Source organism: Mauremys mutica, chromosome 2 (genome assembly GCF_020497125.1).
Source record: "Mauremys mutica isolate MM-2020 ecotype Southern chromosome 2, ASM2049712v1, whole genome shotgun sequence".
Classification (NCBI taxonomy): domain Eukaryota; kingdom Metazoa; phylum Chordata; order Testudines; family Geoemydidae; genus Mauremys; species Mauremys mutica.
In genome coordinates, this window is record NC_059073.1 from 104,237,814 (window position 1) to 104,262,070 (window position 24,257).

Below are 24,257 nucleotides of genomic sequence, written 5' to 3' on the forward strand. Positions count from 1 at the left end.
TTAACCTGACTGGTGGCAGCGAAGGAGACCTACCCTAGGATTTTAGGGTGGGGGAATACATGCTGGTCCTCACTTTGAAACCCCCCAGTTTCAAGTGAGGGTGTAGACCATGACAAAGGGTAGGAATCCTCCCTTCTTTTCCAGATCAGGATGCGGCAGTAGAGCTGCTTGATGGCCACCAGTGTAGCTGTATTTCTTTTGGCTTATACTTCTCCCTCCATGTGTGGAATGAAGGGTGGACACATGCCTACTTTCATATCCTGGTCTCTTCCATCCCACTAAAAACCCCTTGCTTGGAAGTAGTGTAGATGCCCAGTCTCTTGTGATGCGTAGAGAAGAGGAAGTGGATTTCAGACTCAAGCTTATAAAGAACTATTATCTATAATAGTGAGGTAAACCATATTTTTTAAATGTATGAAAAATATCTTGATGGTCTCATTTTCAGAGAAGGCAAAACAAGAAGTATACCAGCCTTTGAAAAAGGTTTTTTTGTTTTGTTTGGGGTTTTTTTTGTTGTTTTTTTTTTTGGCGAGGAGGGGAAGGTCTTGTTAAACAGCATGAAGCAACATTTTGGAAAAAAAAAGTATTTACCTTCAGAAATCACCTTAAACACCTTTTCATTAAGTATATTTGAAGGCTGTCTTTAAAAATCAACATAGTTTTCACATAATTCATGCAGAGATGGTATATTTTTTAATTTAATTTTTTATTCTATTTTTTACCTGTTACCAAAAGTGTTATTTTACAGAAAAATACACATATGCATACAGTATTCTATAAAGCTTAAAAAAGCCAAACTGGTCCAAATGTCATTACAAGTTGATTATTTTCTTTCACTAATGAATGTTTTTAAAAGCTGTATTCCTACACTTTTGTGAATAGTACACATTTAAATTAAACTTACTATTGTGTTGTGGAGTATACATCTGAGTGAAGCTACATATAGAAAAATACACATAGCCAATGACTGCACCACAGCTTGGGTGGGGGGGAGCATGGTCCAGTTTGCCAGGGGAAGGGGTATTTCACTTTTGGGGAGTAGGGGGGAGAGGCACATATACTGCTGCAAAAGCAGAGTGGGTCAGTGTTGCAATGCTGACTCATCCCTCAGGATGAGGAAGAGCTGGGGAGTTGATAAAGGGCAAGCCCAGCAGAAGACCCTTTTCCCTGGACCAGATGGAGTAGCACCCAGCCTCACAACCTTGGATGTGGCAAAAAAGCAGGTTTGGTCAGTATCACAGTGGGCACTGTACTAGCCACTCCTTTCTTGGGAGGCTGGGAAGGAATTTTCCCCCTCACCACCAGATTAGCCAAACTGGAGTGGGAGATTTTTGCATCCCTCACAGCATGTTCCGGAGGGCAGTGGCCGGGGGGGTGGGTGGGTGGGTGGCGGTGTTGTAATGGTGAGTAGGGAAGGAAGTTAGGCTATGATGTCGCAACTCATTATGTAAATATGGGGCAGATGTCCAGTGCAGGCACTCCACAGGGAAGGGATACAGTGATCATATAAATGGTCTGATAAACAACTTAAAGGAGGTGTTTGTTAAAGAAATGGAATGGGCTGAGGGGAGGGAGGGGTGGCATGCCGATGACTGGGATCTTTCTTTATAGCCCACCTTAACCCTCATTTGAGAGTGGGATGATGGTAAGGTCCCAGCAATGGACTGGCTGGGGATCAGGATGGAAAAAAAGGTCGGGGGCTGGCAGAAGTCCCCAGGAAAATATTGAAATGATCATGGTGTTACCTGCACTGTACACTTTTATCTGACGGGTAGTCCCTGACATCTAATAAAATTGCAGCCTGGTTAAACCATATTCACCATCTCCTGTCCTTCCAGTTATAGCCAGACAACAATATAGCATAAGGAAGATGTAATAGGTGTGTGTTTAACAATTTTGTTGTTTTTCCATTTCTTTTGTTTCTATGTTTTCCTACCCTCTCATCTTTCACCACTGCATATTAATGGACAGTGCTTTAAATCTACAGTAGATTTAGAGACAAAATAGAATTAACAACACATGGTATGTGTCAGTTGGCATTAACATTGGCTACTCCTGACAGTTAGTAATGTAGCTGAAACTGAGTGCCAACTTAGCATTAAATATAGTCTACAATGTATATGCTAAAATAAAAAACACTGAATCAGTAAAGGAGGGTAATCTCACAAAATATTAACATTTGTTATAAAATAGTGCAATTCAGAAGAGCTTTTTTCCTACATATGGTTGGAATACCATTGCCACATGTATACATTTTAGTAGATTTGTGAACAATGTTAAACGCTAACTAATGAATTAGATTTAATTTCTATAAGGCAACTACAATGCAACAGTTAAATGTTCACAGTAGTTTACTACTAGTTTGCTTTGGTGCACTGCCATTAAAGGCATCTATTTTGTCATAAGACAAGCTTACCAAGTTTAACACTGCTGCAGTAACAAGAAAACTAGTAAGAATTCTAACTTAAGATGTGCAGGACTATCTGAAATCTCAATGCTGAAGGGCTTTATTTCTTTCAGAAATTAGACTATTTTTGTTTTATTCTTTAACTGCTAAAGAAATGCTGTTGTAGCAGTGTCTGCATGGAGCAACAGTGACATGCAGTGGTCACGTGCAATCTTAGATATTTCTTCTCTGGGAATGTTCCTTGTGTTTTGTTGTAAGACATTAGTCTAACCCAAGTTTGAAATCCTCCCTCTCTCTCTCTCGGCCACACTTAATTCTAATGGCTTGGGTGTGATGAGCAATTTGTAAAAATAAGGAATTTCCTTATTACGATTGCTTTACATCTCATTGATACTGTAACAGCTGCCCTCTCCCACATTTCACATACCTTGAACTCCCAAAGTTTATTAAGCCTTTCCATGACTGCCTAATCCTGTTATGAAAAGTAAAATATTCTGAGAAAAGTGACATTAAACAAAAATAAACCCAAATAAAAAGTGTTCGGATAAACAGTCCTTGCAACTTCTGCACATGTTTTTACAGCAGTGTTTAAGAAATCCTTTAATGGCAGTGCTCAAAAACCAAGACAGTTGTTCTGCATTTGCAATTGTGGTGTTCAGTGAAAAAAAATCAGAAGACTTGTGGGGCTTGGAGAAAAAATAAATAAAATCTAGCATGCAGTTGGGACATCCTGAAGAAGAATGAATAAAGTGGGGGATCTTGCTATTTTACTTTAAAAATGAAGATAGCAAATAAAGCTACTTTGTGTGTTTCATTCATTCAACTGTTGGTCAGGGATTGCCAATAGAAGTTTATATAATCCTAATGCATGCACAACTCAAATGACATTAAGTAACAGATTGTTTCTATCTATGTAATTCTTGCAATTATTATTAAAATTTTAGGCAGTTATCTTATGAAGCAGAGTGCATGGTCCTTGAATGACGTCTTAGAACTTCAGCGTCTAGCAACTGGAGAACCAGACCGTGATCCAGGTCGGGAACCAGATCCTCCCTGTGAAAGAAGAATAAAATCAATTTGATTAGAAAGGTATGGTACGTGTGTGCGTGCGTGTGTGTGCGCGCGCACACATTCTAATTCTAAAAAGCTAGATTCCAGTATTATAAACTGGTAGTACAGTCGAGAGTCCATTGTTTCTAGTGACTATCTTTAGATAAGCCTGTGTATTATATCACTAAATTAACTGAATGCTTGAAATTTCAGCTTTGTTTCAAAGGGATGATCACTTTTGATAATTGAATTTTCAAGTAGGATGAGTTTGTTCTAATTAAGCACCTCCATCGCTAGCACTTTTGTAATAACAATTTGTTTCCAGTGAGTGGAGTCTTAATTAAGTTATTATGAAGCCAGGGAAATTGAGATTGCTGGTAAAGACGGTGACAAAAAGAAACTTGACCTGGGGCTATCCCTGCATTTTGCAGGTGCACACCCTTTGGAAAAGTTATAACATGGGCATATACCCTGTGAATAGCCTAATAGCTGAGCATGCCGGAGTATAAGGATTTGCATCCACAAAATCCACATTAACACTTGCAATTGCACAATTGTGAGCCTTTTTAAAGGACAAGCTCAAGTGGTAGCACCTGTAAAGTATAGGTACAAGTTTGTGGAAGGATGAGGTTGAAGGCTGAATATCTGGCCCATTTTGCATATAATTAGAAAACAACAAATTAACAGGAAAGGGAATAACAAAATCTTAACTGTATCTATCAGTTCTTATGCAAGTGATGACACAAGTGTGTGTGGGGGGGGGAACAGAGGGGGCAGATTGGGGCCAATATGAAAATCAGACTCCAACTGTGAATGCTTCTTTTGGCTTTCCCTAGACATGTATAGCACCTCATTACTTTCCTTAAAGCTCCTTCCAAGTCAAAAACTATGGCCTGGTCTACACTACGCATTTATACCGAATTTAGCAGTGTTAAACCGATTTAACCCTGCACCTGTCCACACAACGAAGCCCTTTATATCGATATAAAGGGCTCTTAAAACCGATTTCTGTACTCCTCCCCGACGAGGGGAGTAGCGCTGAAATCGGTATTGCCATGTCGGATTAGGGTTAGTGTGGCCGCAATTCGACAGTATTGGCCTCCGGGCGGTATCCCACAGTGCACCATTGTGACCGCTCTGGAAAGCAATCTGAACTCAGATGCACTGGCCAGGTAGACAGGAAAAGCCCCGCAAACTTTTGAATTTCATTTCCTGTTTGCCCAGCATGGAGCGCTGATCAGCACGGGTGGCCATGCAGTCCCAAATCCAAAAAGAGCTCCAGCATGGACCGTACGGCAGATACTAGATCTGATCGCTGTATGGGGAGACAAATCTGTTCTATCAGAGTTCCATTCCAGAAGACGAAATGCCAAAGCATTTGAAAAAATCTCCAGGCTATGATAGACAGAGGCCACAGCAGGGACTCAACACAGTGCTGTGTGACAAGCGTAACGGAAAGCCAAAGAATCAAATGGACGCTCATGGAGAGAGGGAGGGGGGACTGAGGACTCGAGCTACCCCACAGTTCCTGCAGTCTCTGAAAAGCATTTGCATTCTTGGCTGAGCTCCCAATGCCTCAAAAACATTGTCACCAGTGGTTCAGGGAATATGTCATCAATTTACCCTTCCCTCCTCCCCCCCCAAAGAAAAGGGGGAAAAAATTGTTTCTCGCCTCTTTTCAATGTCACCGTATGTCCACTGGATGCTGCTGGTAGACGGGGTGCTGCAGCGCTAAACAGCAGCAGCCTCTCCTCTCCCCTCCCCTCCCCGGTGGCAGACGGTATGGTACAATATGACTGATTGCCGTCCTCATCATCATCCTGTGTGTGCTCCTGGCTGGCCTCGGTGAGGTCAGCCGGGGGCGCCTGGGCAAAAATGGGAATGACTCCTGGTCATTCCCTTCTTTAAGCTTTGTGTCCTGGAGATTCAGTCCTGGCAATAGGGCTGGTAACCGTCCTCATCATAGCAGCTGGAGGCTGAGATCCTCTCCCCCCCCCACACCCTTTAATGAGTAATGGAGATGTCCTGCCTGGAATATCATAGCAGCTGGAGGCTGCCTCCCCCCCCATTTTATCTCACTAAAAAGTCAGTGTTTCTTATTCCTGCATTCTTTATTACTTCATCACACAAATGTGGGGGATAACTGCCATGGTAGCCCAAGAGGGGTGTGGGAGGAGAGGAGCAACGGGTGGGGTTGTTGCAGGGGCACCCCCTAGAATGGCATGCAGCTCATCATTTCTGCGGGATATCTGGGGCTCTGACCTGGAGTGGCTGTGCTCTCTGGTTCTCTAGTAGACTTGCCCCATATTCTAGGCAGGACTGACTCTATTTTTAGACCAAACATAAAGAAGGGAATGACCTGGGAAGTCATTCCCATTTTTGTCCATGCGCCCCCGGCCGACCTCAGTGAGGCCAGCCAGGAGCACCCATGACAGCAGCAGACAGTACAATATGACTGGTAACAGTCATCGCCAATTTCCAAAGCAGCAGATGGTGCAATAGGGCTAGTAACCCTCTCTGCTACCTTGCAAAGGCAAATGAATGCTGATGGGTAGCACTGCAGTACCGTGTCTGTCAGCAGCATCCAGTACACTCATGGTGACAGTGAAAAAAGGCTAAACGGCCTCCATGGTTACCATGCTATGGCGTCTGCCAGGGCAATCCAGAGAAAAAGGGCGCAAAATGATTGCTGTTGCTTTCATGGAGGAAGGATTGAGTGATGACATTTACCCAGAATCACCTGCGACACTGTTTTTGCTCCATCATGCATTGTGATCTCAACCCAGAATTCCAATGGGCAGGGGAGAGTGCGGGAACTATGGGATAGCTACCCACAGTGCAACGCTCTGGAAATTGACGCTACCTCAGTACATGGACACACACTGCCGAATTAATGTGCTTAGTGTGGCCGCGTGCACTCGACTTTATGCAATCTGTTTTAAAAAAACAGTTTCTGTAAAACCGGAATAATCCCGTAGTGTAGACATACCCTATCATGCACCACAGAGGAATTAAAACTTCTCTTCATAGTGCCACACGTCTATGTACTATCTTGCACTAAAGCAGACATACATATTTATCTCTTTATTGGCTTATGTAGGCTTATTTCAATTATGACTACTGGTGAAAGTGCTGCTGTGTCTGTTCTTGGAGGATATGCTAGAGATGGAAATGATTCATTTTTCTACTTTCCATCTGGAAAGTAGCCTCACTGCTGATTGCATTATTTACTAAGAACACAACACTAGTAGTGGGAAATCATTGTGTCTGGCCTTAGAGGAACAAAAATGAAGGTCTCATATTATGTTTTGTTTGGATATGGATGTAATCAGTTTAGATTTTTCATTTGTCTTCCCTCCGCCCTTCTTTGGAAACTATTTGGCCATACACTGCCTTTTTATTTTTATTCTAAATGTTTGTTAGGGACCCAGAGATAGTTAATCTTGGGGCATATTACAAATATGTTTTTACTATTGTTGCAGAGAAGAAAATTTGGGGCCAAATTCTACTCTTAGATATTCTGATGTAAATCCAAAGTAACTTCATTGATATCTAAGGAGGACTCCCACACTTACACCAATGAGAGCAGGATTTGATCCCCTGACTTTTGATTAGCATGATCAATCAAATCAGAAATCAGTACATTTCTATTGGAGTTCAGTTGTGAATGTGGTATATAAAACAATGTCAAGCACAACTTGGTTTCATACAAACATAGTATCTGCTCAATTTTTTTTGTAACTCAAGACAGGTTTTACTCAAGAATATTTGAATGTGACTGATATTAAATAGATTGATCTAGAGAGGCATTTATGCTTTTTTTTGTAGACTCAATTTTTCACTTATTGTAAGTTTACTTGTACTTTACCAGTTTAAAGATTTTGGAAAGAGTGCCCTGGCCATCATGGTATGATCCCTTATGTCCCTTATAAGCAGATTTATGCTCGGAGAATTTGCCACTTCCTCCATACCCTGGCTTGTGTCCTTCACCTCCCTAGAAGAGAGATCACAGATATCTCAGGTGTGTTGTTCACACCAGTTACCTTCATTTGCGACTGCTGGAATGTAATGCTTTCAACTTAGTCAAGTAGTTGAAAGTGTGGGAGGAAAAAAATTCTAAATAGTGAACAACATGGAAATCTGAGTCCCAAACTTTGGTCTGTAACAGAGAAATCAATAATCAGAACAGGAATGTTGTACTGTCAAATGTGTAATGTAAAGGGAAAATGAAAAAGGAAGAATACAACTGTGAGTCTTGAAAAAGAAACCTATTGACTTAAAAATGTTTTATCCCCTTTAGAAAATTATACCAAATAGCACAAAAGGGTAGGAAGAACAAAAATCTCTTGATCAAGATGGAGATTTTACATGCAGCTGAATTTCTCCTAAAAGTATACATTACATTTTCAAGAGCTTTTCAAACACTTACACTTAAGTACTAAGATCACTGGTGAAAAAAAGTTGCTTGTGAAAGTCATTTTGTTTTATTACAAAGTAACTGCCTGAGGAGGAAGAGGAATACTAGAACAGAGTTTCTCAAACATTGTACCCTTATACAGCTAGGGATAGACACCTCCCACCAACCTCTTGTTGAAGACATTGTTTACAAGTTGTGATTTTTGGTGGCAATCCCGGGCAGCAGTTTACTTTTTTGCTGAGTAATTTCCACTTTAGGCTCAGCAAAAATAGAACTGTAAACTTGGATTTTTTTTAAATTACTATTTTAATGAATTTAATGCTTATTAAAATTACCAGATTGAAAGTCCTAGGCACTAGATACCTCCAGGTGCAAGCTATAGTGTAATTCACTGTCCATGCCTAATCACTCACTGGCCTGTTTATGGAAACTATCGATACTCTCCTGCTGCCAAATGTGATGAGAAAATGTATCCATTGAGAGACCATCAAATCAGTTCACAAGGTGCCAAATAGTAAAGATTTTCGGAGTCAACCTGGAATCAAATGAGTAGCACAGCAGTAAGGGGGGAAAAAAAAGTCCTAATTTGTTATCCTGTCTCCTGAACTACCCAATTGCCCTTCAACAAACAGGTCTGCTTTTGCGGAGTCCTCAGTAATAATTCCTATAAGAAATGGAAAAAAGAATACCCTCTTCCCTGATTTTCAGTGTACATCTTCTGAAATAGGTTGAAGCCTCCCCAAGGGGGAAACCTCATAATTTGAGAAAACCTGTTCTGGAGCAAAGGAAGTAGCAAGGTCTGTCTAAAAGATAGTTGAAAGGCAAGAGACAGATAATCAAAGGACAGTGAGAGTGTGTTGGCAATTTTGCATCCCTAATTCATTCACAAAGCACGAGTGAAGTTGATACGGAATCCTGCTTTCTTGATTTTTCTCTCTGTTCTAAGAGCCAACTTTGTATTTGATCCATTCAGATAGCCTTTTGTTGTTAAACAATAAAGTAGAATAAATACATTCACAGGTCTGTTCAGATACAAAATTACAGCTATCGATCAAGTTAATAAAGAAGGTAGAAATTACTATCTGAACTTATTTGTGTATAAGAGTTGCTGCCAAGATGACCTAGTTTGAAATTGTTATAAACTTGGCAAGGAATATCCTTCGTTTCTAAATCTCTTAACTTTTATTAAATCCCATATTCTGTAGCAGCAGTTTCCCCGAAGTCATTGGGCTTGATCATGCTTGCACTGATGTTAGTGGCAAAATGCCACTTCATCTCAACAGGTTTGGCCTGCTCTGGATTCAGTTCTGCACTTTTTTAATACTCTCAGCTCTCAGTTGCGTTACTGTGTGAACCTGATGATGCAGCCCTTCAGAACTTGCATTGGCTTCAGTGGGAGTCATGCAAACAGAGCCACTGCCATCTAGATTTAATGTTTTAGAGAGAATGCCATACCCAACAGCTGGGAAGTCCACTGCTGTGTTGCCAAAGCGATTAATGTTTCTGCTGACCCCACCAGTCCTATCGCAGTGGGCCCAATTCTGTGTGGTGAAGAACATCACCAACACTTGAGTTAGCTAGGACCTTCTTGTGAAAGGACTGAGCACACTTTCACCTGATGCTCAGCCTCTTTCAAGATTTTGTTCCTACTACAAGAACAGAAGCAATAAAATAAAAAACTATATAAATTGTTTGTCAAATGGAAGGCAAAGTAATTAGCAAAAGAACTGGGTTTTTTTTCAGTCTTTTAATAGGCTGTTACAAATATTGAGCCTGATGTTGCGAAGTGTTGAATGCCCTTCACTCCCATTCACCTTCTTACATTGTAGGTGGAAATTGAGGATTGGGCTTTCCAAAACCAAAACTTAGTCCTTCAAAATTCCCATATATTACTGACTTCAAGGGGAGTGTTATTTGAGTATTAGCTCCAGGATTTAAGCCTAATGGAGAATTTCAAAAATAAATAAGAAAAACCTTAGAGAAAACTCTTGACAGTGTGATTTTAAGAATTCACACATTAGACTCTTCGGCCATGCCATTGATTAAATGATTTCTACCATGTTATGAGCAAAAAGAACACAAAACCCCGGATTTTTGACACAATAACTTTTGTGTTCTAGGAAATAACTATACTGATAGAAACCTTTAGCATTTTAGAAGCTTTAATATACCATTTAAGACACTATAATAATCTGCCTGTGTGTGTAATGCAAGCTGTAGTGAAGCAGAAAATAGGATTTAGTTAGCTGTGAGATAACTGTGCATCTCTGCTACTCAACACTGTCCGTGTTTTAAAACATAACTGTAGAAAGAGCCTACATAATAAGCAGTAATATTGATCTCTTCTTTTTAAAAGGGACTGCAAAAACATATGACCAAAATGTACATACCAGAGACAATATTAGCATATAGAAAAATCAGGCTTATGTAAAAAGTTCCCCAGCTCTTTCAACCCTATCCCTAATTCTTCCCCTCCCCGCAAAAAGAAAAGACAAAGCAGTTAAGTCTTCCAGGAGCCTTAAAGGAAAAGAGGTAGTTTTGCCATGCAGCAGACGTGCTCCATTTGTGCTAAAGCAAAAGAGATTATATCACTGTAAGGTTGACAAGCTTCTGGAAAAGAGCAAGCAACAAAATTACGACCATAAACAAACTGCTGTGTAGGAGGGGGAAAGTGGATCAAAAGGAATAAAGCAAAACAAACACCAAAATCAAGACCGAAACATGAATGTCAAGTTGCTGCAGCGGCTCGAAAGGCAATGGTAAAAGATATACTTTGGCCTTGGTAGACCAAAATGGCTGTGAATGAAAGCACATTCATCACCTACCCAGCTAAATCTGGCGAGGGATAATCCTCTCCCCTGCATATGTAAGAAACAGAAACAGTGATATGATGATCACCATGAAACAAAGGATGTTCAAGATACGTGAGAGAGAAAAGAAAAAAGAGAAACAGCGAACAGAGCTGGTCAAATAATAGACGCATACATTTGTGAACAGTCATTCTATTAAAACCAACATTCACAATTTATATTATTTGATCTATAAAGTTAATTAAATAATACAAAAAGTTTCTTAAATGATTATTTGAATGGAAAAAAAAGACAAAATTCACAATTAGAATTATTTGCAAAATTTATTTACCAGCTTTGGTTTAACAACTCAATTTACTTACAATTAACCACATGGATCTTCTTGTAATTTCACCAGCTACTTATAGATATTCTCAGGGTTTGGCTGAAGAATATGTTTTAAAATATTATGAATAATATTTTACATTTAATTATCAGCTTTTATGAAAGAATCTCAACATGCTTTAGATCAGTGGGCAAGCAATATTATTGTCATTTTACAGATGGCTAACCTGGGGTCACGCAGGAAGTCATTGTTAAAATCGGGAATAGAGCTCAGGTCTCCTGACTCTTACTCCCCTGTTCTAAACACTGGGTAAACTAAAATGGCCAGATGAACAGGTACATATTTAACCACAATAATTAGATGGGATCTTGGGGAATACACTTACCTTTGCCTGCACTGGGGGTGGTGTCCTAGGTGACACCTACAGAACAATAGAAAAAAAATTATAAAACACCAGCAGCAATAGATCCAGTACAACCATCAAAGGTTTGTTCTTCATCCTATAATTTGGATAATGTCTGATTTCATCTACCTTCACATTGCTGTAAGAATACCTTTCAGCTTTCTCAATAGAATATACAGTGGACATATTTTTAAAAGTTAATTCCAGTTTTATGGGTATTCCCCATCATAAAAAATGAAAAATATATTAGAGCCAATAATATGTTTAGGATTGGAATGAACTTTTTAAGTGCACGCACTATATGTTCGTCATTTTAGGTATGAATTTTTCTCCATCCTGCAACACATTGGTGGTACCTTCCTTTCCTGACTGAAAATATTAACACCAGGAATGTTGATCTGGTGGAGCTGATATTAATAGAATTAGTATTAATTAATCCAAATCCATTTGCCTATGCTGTTTAAGGTTTCTTGCAATATTATCTTTCTCACGTCTGTCTTTTGGGTCTTTGTCCCACTTTTGGGCCTCAGTAGATGGAAAGGTCTGCTTCAAAGAGCATGAAGAAGAGAAAAGGGATTATCTGTGGTGCCAGTGATCATTTCACAGCTGTGATACATTTGAGGTGACCTCTCTAGTGGGAAGCATTCTGAAGTGCTTTCAAGTATTATTAGGCTCAGGCAGCAAAGTTTTTGATGATATCTTTGCACAGTACTCAGGGATACCATTTCGTAGAATGTTTGAGGGAGATACAGCTCTATAGTTGTTTCTCTGATTTTGTGTGTGGGTTTTCTCTTTTTTTTCATATTCGTATGAAGATATCCAGGTTCAAAGCTGAAGAAAATCCTTCTCCTCAAATAACATCACTCAGGAAGGGAATCAAATCTGGGCTTTTTTTGTTTAGGCCTTGAAAAGAAATGCCTGAGTCTAGCTTCTCTCTTAGAATAGAATTAATTTATTAAATCTAGTAAGTGCTATTTTAAATGGACTATGCCTTAAGCACCACTGACCTTTTTTAAACAAAACAAAAATGTGAACGTGCCTTATTTCAAGAAAGGCAAATAAAGAACTTGCAAATGGTAAAGCTGTTTAATAGTATCAGTGATTAATGTTGGAAATTGAGCACATTAATGGAAGACTCACCCACTTCCATCCAAAAAATTTTTGCTACACGAAACTAGAAGTTGTAATATCAAAGTAAAATAATTTGGATATCAAAATATAATTATTCCCTCAAAGGCAGAGACAGAACATTTTATCTACAGTCTCAATTGCAACAAAATGGATAACCTTCAGGTACTGTTTAGCTGCCATTGAATCTCAAATTACATTTAACTCTGCTAGAGAACCATAAAGGGAAGGAGAAACTTACGATGTTCTTGAAGAAATGGACTACTGGGTTGTCATCACCAGGCCGCCCATGCTGAGACCTTTGGGGCATGGAACCTACATGGCTAGCTCTGGCTGCATGTATGTCCTGAAATGCAGGGTGGATATATTAGTAAGTGCACTGAGAAGACCAAGATAAATGATGACCGTTTGAAAAGAAAATACACCAAGAGACATGCTCTCAGAATAAAACTAAAAGAAAAGGGGAAAAAAACTGACAGTAAAACACACAAGAAATCTACAGAGTTTATGATCCAATGTCTTTAGTGCTATAAAAGCCCATGCACTCTTTATAGAACAGCACAGTTAAGTAATACATATGCATCTTGTGTCCATATCTGAGTGAGTGTGTGTGTTTGTATACACACACACACACACACACCTACCTTTAACAAACACACACACACACACACACACACACCCCTACCTTTAACATTATTAAGTCCAATATCGCCAGTGTTAGGCTGAGGTGGTTCAGTAACAGAAGTTAAATATTTGCTTTCCTTATAAGTGGAATCATAAAATTAGAGGTGGGAACTGAGGTGGAAAAAGGCTTCTTAGGTCTTGGAGTCAATCTCTGTGCCACAGCAGTAATGAGCAGAGTAGCACCTCTTTTCATTTCTAATGTGCAGCACAAATTTCGAACAGTCTGTCAATGAAAGAGCAGCTCTATTTGAGGCTGAGGAGACTTAAGTGCAACTGATGGCACTATGTCGCCTCAGCAGTGCTTCACGTGATGATGAGAAAAATCCAAAAACCAGAGGCAGAACAAGAGCGAACAAGGCTATTAAATTCATAGAGACTAATTAGCACAACACAGTTACCTGTGATAAATGTGAAAATGGTGTCTGCTCCGTTATGTGCAATTGGTGCTACATCTTGCATTAGTATCACAAGGATGGAAATAAGGATAGTTAGATGTGACTGATCAATGTTAAATTAATGAACAGTAGAAGGTACAGCTTTCCTTCTTGATAAACATAATATCCAAAGGCCACACCAGAAACTCCAACAGAACCAAACTAAATCACCAGGGAATAGAGAAAACCCTGAAAAGAAGGTGACATAAAGGTCCCACCAAATATGACTACTTCCCTGAATATCTAGTGGCGATAAAGGATGGTACATTTCTTGCTACTCACTTAAGATCAAGCATATCTGTGCAGTGAAAAAAAGTAGTCTCTCTAAAATAATATGAAAAGATAGACAATTAAATGAATTAACTCTGATTTTATTTGTCACTAACTGCAAAACACACAACCTTTCTATATAACCTATCTAATGAGACAAGGTAATCTACTTGTCAAAGCACTGGACATGGACCCAACTCCTGAGTTTTATCCCCAGCCCTGCTGCTGACTGATTGTATGATCTTTGACAAATAACTTAACCACTCTGGGCCAGACTTTTAAAGATATTTCGACACCTAAATATGCAGATAAGCACCTAGTGGGATTTTCAAAAACACCTAGCTGTCTAACTCCTAATGGGGATGAATGGGCACTTTTGAAAATCCCACTAGGCACCTATCTGCATCTTTAGTTGCCAAAGTATCTTTAAAAGTCTTGGCCCATAGTTGTTGTTTGCCAAAGATCACCCAACCTATCAGGGCTGGGAGTTTTTTTTTTTTAAATCTGAATGAAAATAAAAAGCATTGTTCCTCTTGCTATAATGATGTGTATTGCATGTAATCTAATCCTTAGGAAAAACGAGTTTCAAATTAGTTATTGCAGGAAAGTTCAGCTCAATATTTATTAGGTTTGCTCTCCCCGTGCCGATGGTGTATATGATTATACCACTTAAAAAGTAGGACTTTAATGGATTTTATTGGGACTATGCGATTTTTATAACATTATGCAATCATCCTGCACTTCCTCCCACAATTAGCTTTACTTTTCCACTTTTTAGATGATAGCCAGAGCTATGGATTCATATTACGGGGTGACAGAAAAATAACGGGTAGCAGTGAATGAAAAATGGCCTACTTAAGGCTATGACGATGTTGTTAGAATGTCCAGTTTTAGCTCACATGACTTTTTTTTTTTAAACCAACAGGATAGCAGCATACAAATATAGGTGGTCGTATTTGTTGGGTTGATTGCTGTTTTCAGAACATGTTCCAAATTAAACTTTTCTTTGTTTTTGGGACACCGCTTCCATGAACCTCCTTTCTCTTATTTTTCCCTGGCTAGTGTTGCAGGTGACGTTGCAGTTGCCTCTACTGCTATGTTACTGAAGATAAAGTGGTTATTATTCTACTGCAAACTTTTCATATGCAAAGAGAGGAAGAATGAAAACAGAATATATGAAGGGCATTTGAGATTAGAGGTCAGGGAGGAAGTTATTTATTTTAAAATCTGTAGCTAATAAAGAAAGGATCACAGTCAAACAGTGATTATTTTTTTCCAAACCGGCAATGTGGATCCCACTCATGGTGTGTGGATGCCCCAGCGCAGTAGTTCAGAACACTTTTACTCTTAGTGTCCAGTAGGGGTCACACTCCTCACAACCTTGCACTCCCTGTCCCGAGTACACAAAGAGCGCAGTGATGCCATCCACCGCTCAGTTCCTTTGGTTGGACCTAGGCAGAACAGCCAGAACAATAGTGTCCCCATTTTATTTAGTTAATTTGGATAGTTACTTTTTATTTATTGTAGCTTTCGTGTTCAACAGTGTTAGGCTGCCTTTATGCTACAAGATAAATGTGATATTCCGCTGCTTATGTACACATGCAGCGTAACCACGGTAGTACAAGTAGTGGCAGCAGAGGCTTGGCTTAGCTGTTCCAAGTATTAATCCACCTGAAATGGGTGGGTACATACTCAGCACAGCTAAGCCATGCCTCCGCTGCCACTACTTGTGCTGCTGCAGCCACTCTGCTATTTATACTTGTGCTAGCTCTTGTCAAGATAGCACAAGTATGTGTACACAAGCAAGGGAAATCACACTCCTAGTTCATAGTGTAGACTTAACCCTAATATTACCTCCTTTTTTTTTTAAAGGAAGAGAGTTACATTTTAACTTTATTTCTGTTTTAATTAGTGTATTAGGATTTTAGTTGAGATATGGCAGAACTGAGATTCCCCAGGCTTTAAATTATGCCCCTCTATGTGGGGGAAGGGAGTGCCATTCCCCTAACGGACACTCATGGTAAGTGTCTTTATTGTTGTCGCTAAGCATGTGATCTGTAAATCTTCTAAAATGCTCACACAGAAAGAGTGACAGTCCAGGTGAAAGTTCTTTTTCATAGAAAAGTACATGACGGCACTGTCAGATCCTAAGCCAAGACGATGCTGAGGAAGTTGCTCTCTACCAACACAATCTGTCTATGATCTAGTCACCAGAGATGTGACACCAAGCTCAAGAGCAACAGAAAGACCTAGAGAGGCTTTGCAAATTATTTTGGAGCAGTCAGAAATCCCCGCTGTCCGAAAAGTGAGAGACTAAATCTGTTATGACTCTTCTCTATCTCTGGTGCCTGGCAGGAGAAAGTTGTCCTAAAAGACTCAATGAAGTCAGCACAGAGGAAATCAGTGCCAGAGCACATAGAAATGAAAGTCCTAAAACAATGACTCAGGACTTACCGAAACCATCCATCTTAGCACCAGTGCATCAATTACAGTCTTCCCTGGCAGTCTTTAGAAGCACTGGTTTTGATGAGCGCTTCTCACTCGGCATGTTGCAGTATAATTGTAGCCACGTTAGATATTAGAGAGAGAAGGTGGGTAAGGGAATATCTTTTATTGGACCAACTTCTGTCATCAGAGAGACGAGAAGAGCTCTGTGTGGCTCGAAAGCTTGTCTCTCTCACCAACAGAAGTTGGTCCAATAAAAGATATTACCTCACTCACCTCTCTCACTCGGCATGGGCAGTTTCCACATTTCAGAGCCTTCAAAGCAGATAACTGAGACAGGCTTCCTCAACTCAGATGTCTTTTGAAGGGGATTCCACAGCACTAAAAGGTTTGTTTACATCTCCCTTGGATATCAGAATAACTCCAGAGCCTGGTTTACCATTGTTAAAATCTTCTAGTTTTGCACCATCTAAATCTCCTCTCCATGAAAGATCAAAAATACCTGTGATAAAGATTTCTCTTCATCAGCAGAACAGTAGGGTTGTGAGTAGAGGTCCTACTCAAATTTTAAAATCTCCTGTTGTCCTATCAATTGAAGGATTCTCATCAAATTGCAGTGGGAGCCCTCCACCTAAGAAGCCAGCAAAAAGAAAATAAAAACAGAAAAGATAATACAAAGGAGCTTTTAAGGGTTTAAATTCTAATTACTCTCATCCAATTTGGGGGACACTAAGGAATGTGTCTTACCACATGGTCAACAACCTTGGCCATATTGGTCTCTGTGGTAGCACTATCTGCAGGATCCAGGGTAAGTTCCCCCACAGTAAATGCCATATATGTGTAAATCAACTAATTCAATTTTTCAAGTGCCACATCATTTCCTGTTCAGTTTATGGAAACAGAGGAACAGCATCATTCTAGTGATGGAGAGTTATCAGTTCAACAGGAAGATTAAGCTGGATGTCACATTCTTCTTCTTTTTCTTCACCTGAGGAGGCTATTTCATCTACTGTGCCTCTGACAATTGATAAATTCAAAATGTTTCAGGAATTATTGAAGTGCAGAAGGGGAAACACTATAAGAAATGGCACAGGAAAAGGCATAAACTTTTGATACTTTATAACCAGCATCTCAAAATAGAGTTGCTCTTCCTATCAGTGAGGCATTTTAGAATAGAAAAAGAGCTTTAGATTACTTCCTTGATTTCAGCTATTTCAAAACATGCTGATTGTAGATATCAAGTACCGTCCGAAGGTTTTGAGTATTTATATACTCATCCATCTCCATCTTTGTTGGTTGTTACTGCTGCAAATGAAGAGTCGAAACAATTGGGAAAGTCAACTCCCAAAGAGAGAAAACCAAACAGAATAGACACTTTTGGGAGGAAAATTTATTCATCAGCCTGTCTGCAAGTTAGAATAACTAATTATCAAGCTATGCTATCTAAATATGATTATCTACAATAGAACAAACATCTGACTTTAAGGACAAATTACCTACAAAATTAGAGATGAGCTCAGATCAATTTATGGAGGCTAGTTGATTTCTAAAATCTCTTTAAGCTGCTCTGGATGCAACTGATACTGGTGTCTGTTCAACGGCTAAAGCTATTGTTATGAGATGTGCATCATGGTTTTCTTTATCAGATTGATACAGGGAGGTACAGACAACCACTGAAGATTTGCCGTTTGATGGATTGATCTTGTTTAATACTAAAACAGATGAGACCTTGAGTTCATTAAAAGATTTAAGATCCACTTTTAGATCTCTAGGTTTATATACACCTGCATTTAGGAAGAAACAGTGTTGTCCACGTTCTTCCTCCTCAAGATATACTAAACTTTCTCATACTTTTATCAGCAGAGATCTTCTGACCAATCCAAGAAGAGATTAAGATATCAAAAGAGAAGATGAATTCCACTGTCCTCTTTGGTAACCTCACAACTAGGACAGAGACAGAGACATCAGATTTGATGCGATGGTTGAGGATCTTGGACTAATCTACAAGGAGCAATACCTATTCCTCCCTCCTTTTTTATTCTGCTTTTTCTTTTCCCAAGAGACTTGTATTGGAATCATCACAGATCAATGGGCCCTTCCACTTCTCAAGATGGTTATGTTTCAGTCTCTGCCTCCCACCCATAACTGATCCCTTTTCTCACAAGGGTACATCAAGAATTAGATGACTTAATCAATCTAGGACAGGTTGATAGAATTGGTACCTGAAGAATTTCTGGAAAAGGGCTTCTGTTTTTCTCATATAAAAAAATAAAGGAGGTTGGTGTCCGATCTTAGATTTTGGGAATCCAAACAAATACATTCAGCACGACAAGTCTTGTATGGTAACTCTTGCTTCAGTTATTCCCACTCTAGAACCCATGGATTTGTTCATGACCCTCAATGTGCAGGAAGCATATTTTCATGTGTCGACACATTCTGCACACAAGAAGTATCTTCAATTTGTGGCTTTAGCAAATAATTATGAATTCCAAGTACTGCCCTTTGGGATTTCATCTGCTCTGAGGATGTTCACCAAGTGCCTATCCATACCATATGAACAGGCAGAGAGGTGCAAGATCAGACCTTCTGTGTTCTATATGGGAATGATGTATCCAGAATTGTATCAGTCTGACAACTCTTCATCTTCCAGGGAAGAGCAATGGTTTAGCAGATTCACTAAGCAGAAAAGTGACCTTGTTCAATGAATGGGAATTAAAAGATTAATTACTGGACCAAATCTTCCTAAAGTGGAGTTTTCCTTAAACAGACCTGTTTGCTTTGAATCGAAACAAAAAGTGTCTGTTTTGTTATTGAACAGGAAAGAGTCTGGGATCCATAGCAGACACTTTCACAATTTGCTGGTCACACCATTTGATGTATGCCTTCCCTACTTTTCCTTTAATTCCAAGAGTGTTAAGGAAGATAAGGCAAGAAAAAGCTTGGGTTATACCAGGGGTCGGCAACCTTTCAGGAGTGGTGTGCCGAGTCTTCATTTATCCCCTCTAATTTAAGGTTTTGCGTGCCAGTAGTATATTTTAACATTTTTAGAAGGTCTCTTTCTGGAAGTCTATAGTATATAACTAAACTATTGCTGTATGTAAAGTAAATAAGGTTTTTAAAATGTATAAGCAGCTTCATTTAAAATTAAATCAAAATGCAGAGCCCCCTGGACCGGTGGCCAGAACCCGGGCAGTGTGAGTGCCGCCTCTGGCACACGTGCCATAGGTTGCCTACCCCTGGGTTATACTGATAGCTCCTAATTGGCCTTATCAGTTCTTGTTCTCTGGTCTTCTAATAGTGTCCAGTCAACAATTTACCACGCTGCTGATTCAGAATGACATATCGCAAAATCACAGCCTACTCCTACACTCAAATCCAGTGTCACTACATCTCATTGTTTGGATGGTTTCTGGATGTCATTGTTAGATAATTTTCTTCAGCAGTACAGAATATCTAACTTCAGAGCAGGAAATAACATATTCTGCAAGTGATGTGTCTTATTCTGGGCATATTTTAGGATCACATACCTTCTTGGTGTATTGTATTCCAATAATCTTGGATTACTTATTACATTTAAAGCACTTGGGTCTATCTGTTGCTTTAGTTAGATTTGGCAGTGATTTCAGCATTTCATCCACCAGTGGAAGGGGGTTCAGTTTTCTCTCATCAGTGAGCAGATTTTTGAGGGGCTTAGTTCGAGTTGTTAGTCCTGTAAGAGAGATTGCTCCAACATGGGATTTAAATCTAGTGCTTTCTTCTCTAATGGAACTCCCTTTTGAATCTCTAGCAAGCTTCCCAATTCAGCAGTTTTGGCAATGAAAGTGGCATTTTTGGTGGCTATTACCTCAGCAAGTAGAATAAGTGAACTACAAGCATTAATTATAAACCCTCCTTACAAGGCTTTTCATATAGAGAGGGTGACTGAGACATCATCTGTCCTTCATTCCAAAAGTATTATTGGACTTTCATATCAGTTTATTATTTTACCAGTCTTCTCTCCATGACCTCATTCATCTCAGCTGAAGTTAAATTACATGTGTATCTTCAGTGTCAAACTGAATTCAGTGTTATACTATCTGGATAAAACAAAATCTTTTTGTAAGACTTCAAGACTTTTTATTGATTATAGAAATAAATCTAAAGGGATGGCTATTTCATCTCAAAAGCTTTCAAAATGGGCATCTGATTGTATTAGGACTGTATATGATATTAATAAGTCCTTTAAACATTCTAATTCAGTGACAAGCAACATCGGTTGCATATCTAAGTTGAGAGCCAATACTGGAGATTTGCAGAGAAGCTACCAGAACTTGTGCTCATAAATTTACAAAGCATTATTTGTTAATGAATGCTTCTCGATTGGTTGCCCGTTTTGGAAGGGAGGTTCTGCAGTCTTTTCAATTAACTCTTCGCACTCACCTCAGTTTAGGGTGACTGCTAGCTAATCACCATGACTGGGATGCACTTGTGCAGTACTTAAAGAAGAAAGAGTGATTATTTACCTCATAGTAACTGTGGTTCTTTGAGAAGTCTGGACATGTTGCTCCTATGGCCCACTTTCCTTCTTGCCATTCAGAGTCTTACACAATGGATTCTGGGTGGTGAAGGAACTGAGTGGCAGTTGAAGTCACTGTTTTTTTGTGCCCTTAGGAGGCGGATCATGAGGACTTGAGAACAAGCATGACCTCTACTGGACACTACTAGTGAAAATGTTCCAAGCTACTGCACTGGGGCCACCACACACCATGACTGGGATCCACGTGTGCAGATATCTCGAAGAACCACAGCTACCACAAGGTAAGTAACCACTCTATATTTTATATTCAGTCCTTATGAACAAGAGACAGCAGGTAGGAATTTAAATGGCAAAGCTTCACTTATTCATACTCCCAAGGAATAAAAATGAGTGCTCAAGCATGTTTCATGTCCCAAAATGAATCCTGAAGTGCCACTGTTTTAAATCATTCCCAGCTCCCTTCCTCCATCTTGAGCTAAATTATATTTTAACCATTTTGCTATGATTTTATCCTGCAGTTATCTAGTTTAAAAAAAAAACAAAAAACTTCCAAGCCTTCATTAATTAGACTTAACTAGACATACTGCAGTGGTATATGTGATGTCACTGGCTAGAGGCTTGTAAAATCCTGGTTCTTTGCAGAGTAAATAAAGTGGAATTAGAAAGTGAGCTGTGGAAATTGTCATGAATAAGATTACTTATTTTCTATATGTTAATAATGACTTAAAAATTAGGTGTAAATCACCATCTAGGTCTATAATCAGTTACTGGTATACAGCGTATGCCAGTAATCTGGTTTATTGAAAAGGATATCATGCAAAGTATACAGCAAATTAAGTATTATGGACATAGATTCTGCTGTTTGTAGTGCCAAAAATTTCATTACAATGGTTAGTTTTTTGATATGGTCCTTTTTAAGAGGGATGAGCTAGTCATAGGACCTAAAACCAGGAACTGGGCTGTTGTTCCTGCTGACCGTCCTGTGACAGAGTTCAACAACTTGTGTTTATCAGTTCTCCAGATGCAGCGCTTGCTTCATGTATTCACCTCCGTAAATATATTAATGAATGAAAAAAATCAATGAAAAAGAAAGTAAAATTGGAAAACCATTTTTTAGAATCACAAAAAACAAACAACAAAACCTACAACCAATGAAAATCAGTTCACTGAAAGGCTATAGTGCATTGTCTGAGGGTGTTTAAAAAAAGAAATAACCCTGCTGAGTTATTTACTTAATTCTTGCTGTTATACAATTTTAAATTAGTTCATCCAGTCAATGAGTTTTATATCAATACATGCTGAAGACTGCAATACCCTAGTTTACTTTTGAAGTAGGTGTTATGCACTAATTGAAATGATTGGCACCAATACAAAAACCTAATAAATATGAAGGGCATACTGTACATCAACTATATTTTTAAAAGAGGCCATATTTACCCTTTGTTGCTTCCTTGTGATACCGGAAGTTTCCACTCCATACAGTGTGATATTAGTCTTTATCACTAGATGGAGCTGTGACACACAGATTACCAGTTAAAGTTTGTAGCACCTTATCAGGCAATTTCACAGGATTTTCCATGCCTCATACCTATTATAAATGTTAAACTTCTACATCAGTTTTAATATTGTGCACCACTTGCAGCTCATCGGGTAATCATTAATAAGGCAAGATTAGTTTCCGTATGTTACATTCAATGTACATGTTCACAAAGTCTAGTCTTGAATTGAGACCCTTTGAATTAATGAATTGCTTTGTGAACTCAGAGGGATTTGGCCATTTGCTTGCAGGTACATTTAAAAATAGTTTGCTGACATAAGAGAAGTGTGTGAGTTTTACGCTCACTGAATACTTTACAAAGAGGCAGCCTTCTGTCCAAACGGCGCATTAAGAAACAGAGACCTGATTTACATCTAAAAACTTAGGCCAACATAGCTACCCTGCTCAGGGATGTGAAAAATTAACACCCCTGAGAGACATAGTTAATCCAAACTAAGACCTGGTGTAGACACTGCTATGTCGATGGAAGAATTATTCTGTCAACCTAGCTAAGCTTCTCGAGGGGGTGGGAAAAACCCCTTCCATCACTGCAGCAAGCATTTACATTGCAGCAGCGCCACCATAGTGCTTGTAGAGTAGGCATACCCAAAGACTCCATTCCCCAATATTCGCAGGAAGCTTGGTGTCGGGGCCTCAATTAGCTGATCCTAGTGAATGGGTTTTGGGCAAAGTGAGGAAATTTCGAATTTAGTATTTATACCTCTGCCATGACACAGTAGGATTTTCAGGTAAAATGGGTGCTTAATTTAATATTTGCATAAAACAGCTCTCCATTTACACTGGTTTATAAACCATAATCTGTTAGTGTACATATCACATCCGTTTCACTGTCTTATTCAACACTTCACCGAGAAACCAATACTATGCTTACTAGCACTTGTCATCCTTTTGTGGTTGTTTGATCATAATCAGTAGCAGGCATATAAGTGGTGGTACTAAAACATATTCCACAAAATACTTGTCTGACTTCCCTTGGTACAAACATGACGATAAATCCTGCAATGCCTACTCATGCAATTCAACAAAGTACATTTTCAAACACACAAAAACTTTTAATGGGAGTGAACTGCCATTTGTACCTTTGAAAATTTGTACTGCTGTTAACAGGATTGCTCCTATAAATACCTAATAAATAAATAATGGCAAGTAAATGTAGTATCAAACCCCTAATTATCTGTAAATATTTAAAATGTATTAGTGGCAATAATATTCTGAAGATCAGGCTTAAATTAATTTTAAAACCATTTTTAACCTTTGTTATAAATAACACATCTGGAATTTAGATGAGGAAAACTGAAGCCATTTTTTTATAATCTAATTTACTTTTCACAATGTATGCTATTGTTTACTTTTTGAGTTTCTCCATGTGGAGGATGGAAATGAACTAGTTATTTTCACTGAGCTGGGTGCAAACAAACAATGTGTGTTTTAATAGTAACAAATGTATACATCTATGAACAGAGAATGCAGGCTATACTTACAGGATGGGGGAACTGTATCCTGGGAAGCAGTAATAATGAAAAAAACTTTGGGATTTGTGGTGTATAATCAGCTGAACGTATGCTCCCTGTGCGATACTGTGGCCAAAAGGGCTAATTCAGTCCTTGGATGCATAAACGGGAATCTTGAGTAGAAGTAGAGAGGTTAGATTACCTCATAGTGCAAGCCTGTTTATTTAATAGAGTTGTGTATATTCTGCAAGAAGCTGATAGAATTATTATTTATATTAAAGTAGCATCTAGAGACCCCCAACTGAAATTGGAGTCCCATTGTGCTAGGCACTGTATAAACACGGTGTAAGACAGTTCCT

General features: G+C 39.0%; 1 protein-coding gene and 1 long non-coding RNA gene across 6 annotated transcripts in view; one reads left to right on the forward strand and one right to left on the reverse strand.

The window, feature by feature from the left end:
* Nucleotides 1–716: 716 nt before the first annotated feature.
* LOC123363390 (myelin basic protein) overlaps nt 717–24,257 on the reverse strand; it is a 170,907-nt gene continuing 147,366 nt past the window's right edge. For 2 of the 5 annotated variants that reach the window (XM_045004311.1, XM_045004312.1), the window contains exons 5-9: nt 12,782–12,886; nt 11,395–11,430; nt 10,700–10,732; nt 7,326–7,451; nt 717–3,460 (exon numbers count right to left, since the gene is read on the reverse strand). In XM_045004311.1, the coding sequence (XP_044860246.1) occupies nt 3,404–3,460; nt 7,326–7,451; nt 10,700–10,732; nt 11,395–11,430; nt 12,782–12,886 (357 nt within the window). In that variant the 3' untranslated portion in view covers nt 717–3,403. The remainder of the gene's footprint in view (nt 3,461–7,325; nt 7,452–10,699; nt 10,733–11,394; nt 11,431–12,781; nt 12,887–24,257) is intronic. The other 3 variants (XM_045004314.1, XM_045004313.1, XM_045004315.1) reach the window with 3 other exon arrangements.
* Nucleotides 3,358–24,257, forward strand: part of LOC123363392 — a 29,577-nt gene continuing 8,677 nt past the window's right edge. The window contains exons 1-2 of the long non-coding RNA XR_006576738.1: nt 3,358–3,496; nt 21,024–21,170. This is a non-coding gene — a long non-coding RNA (uncharacterized LOC123363392). The remainder of the gene's footprint in view (nt 3,497–21,023; nt 21,171–24,257) is intronic.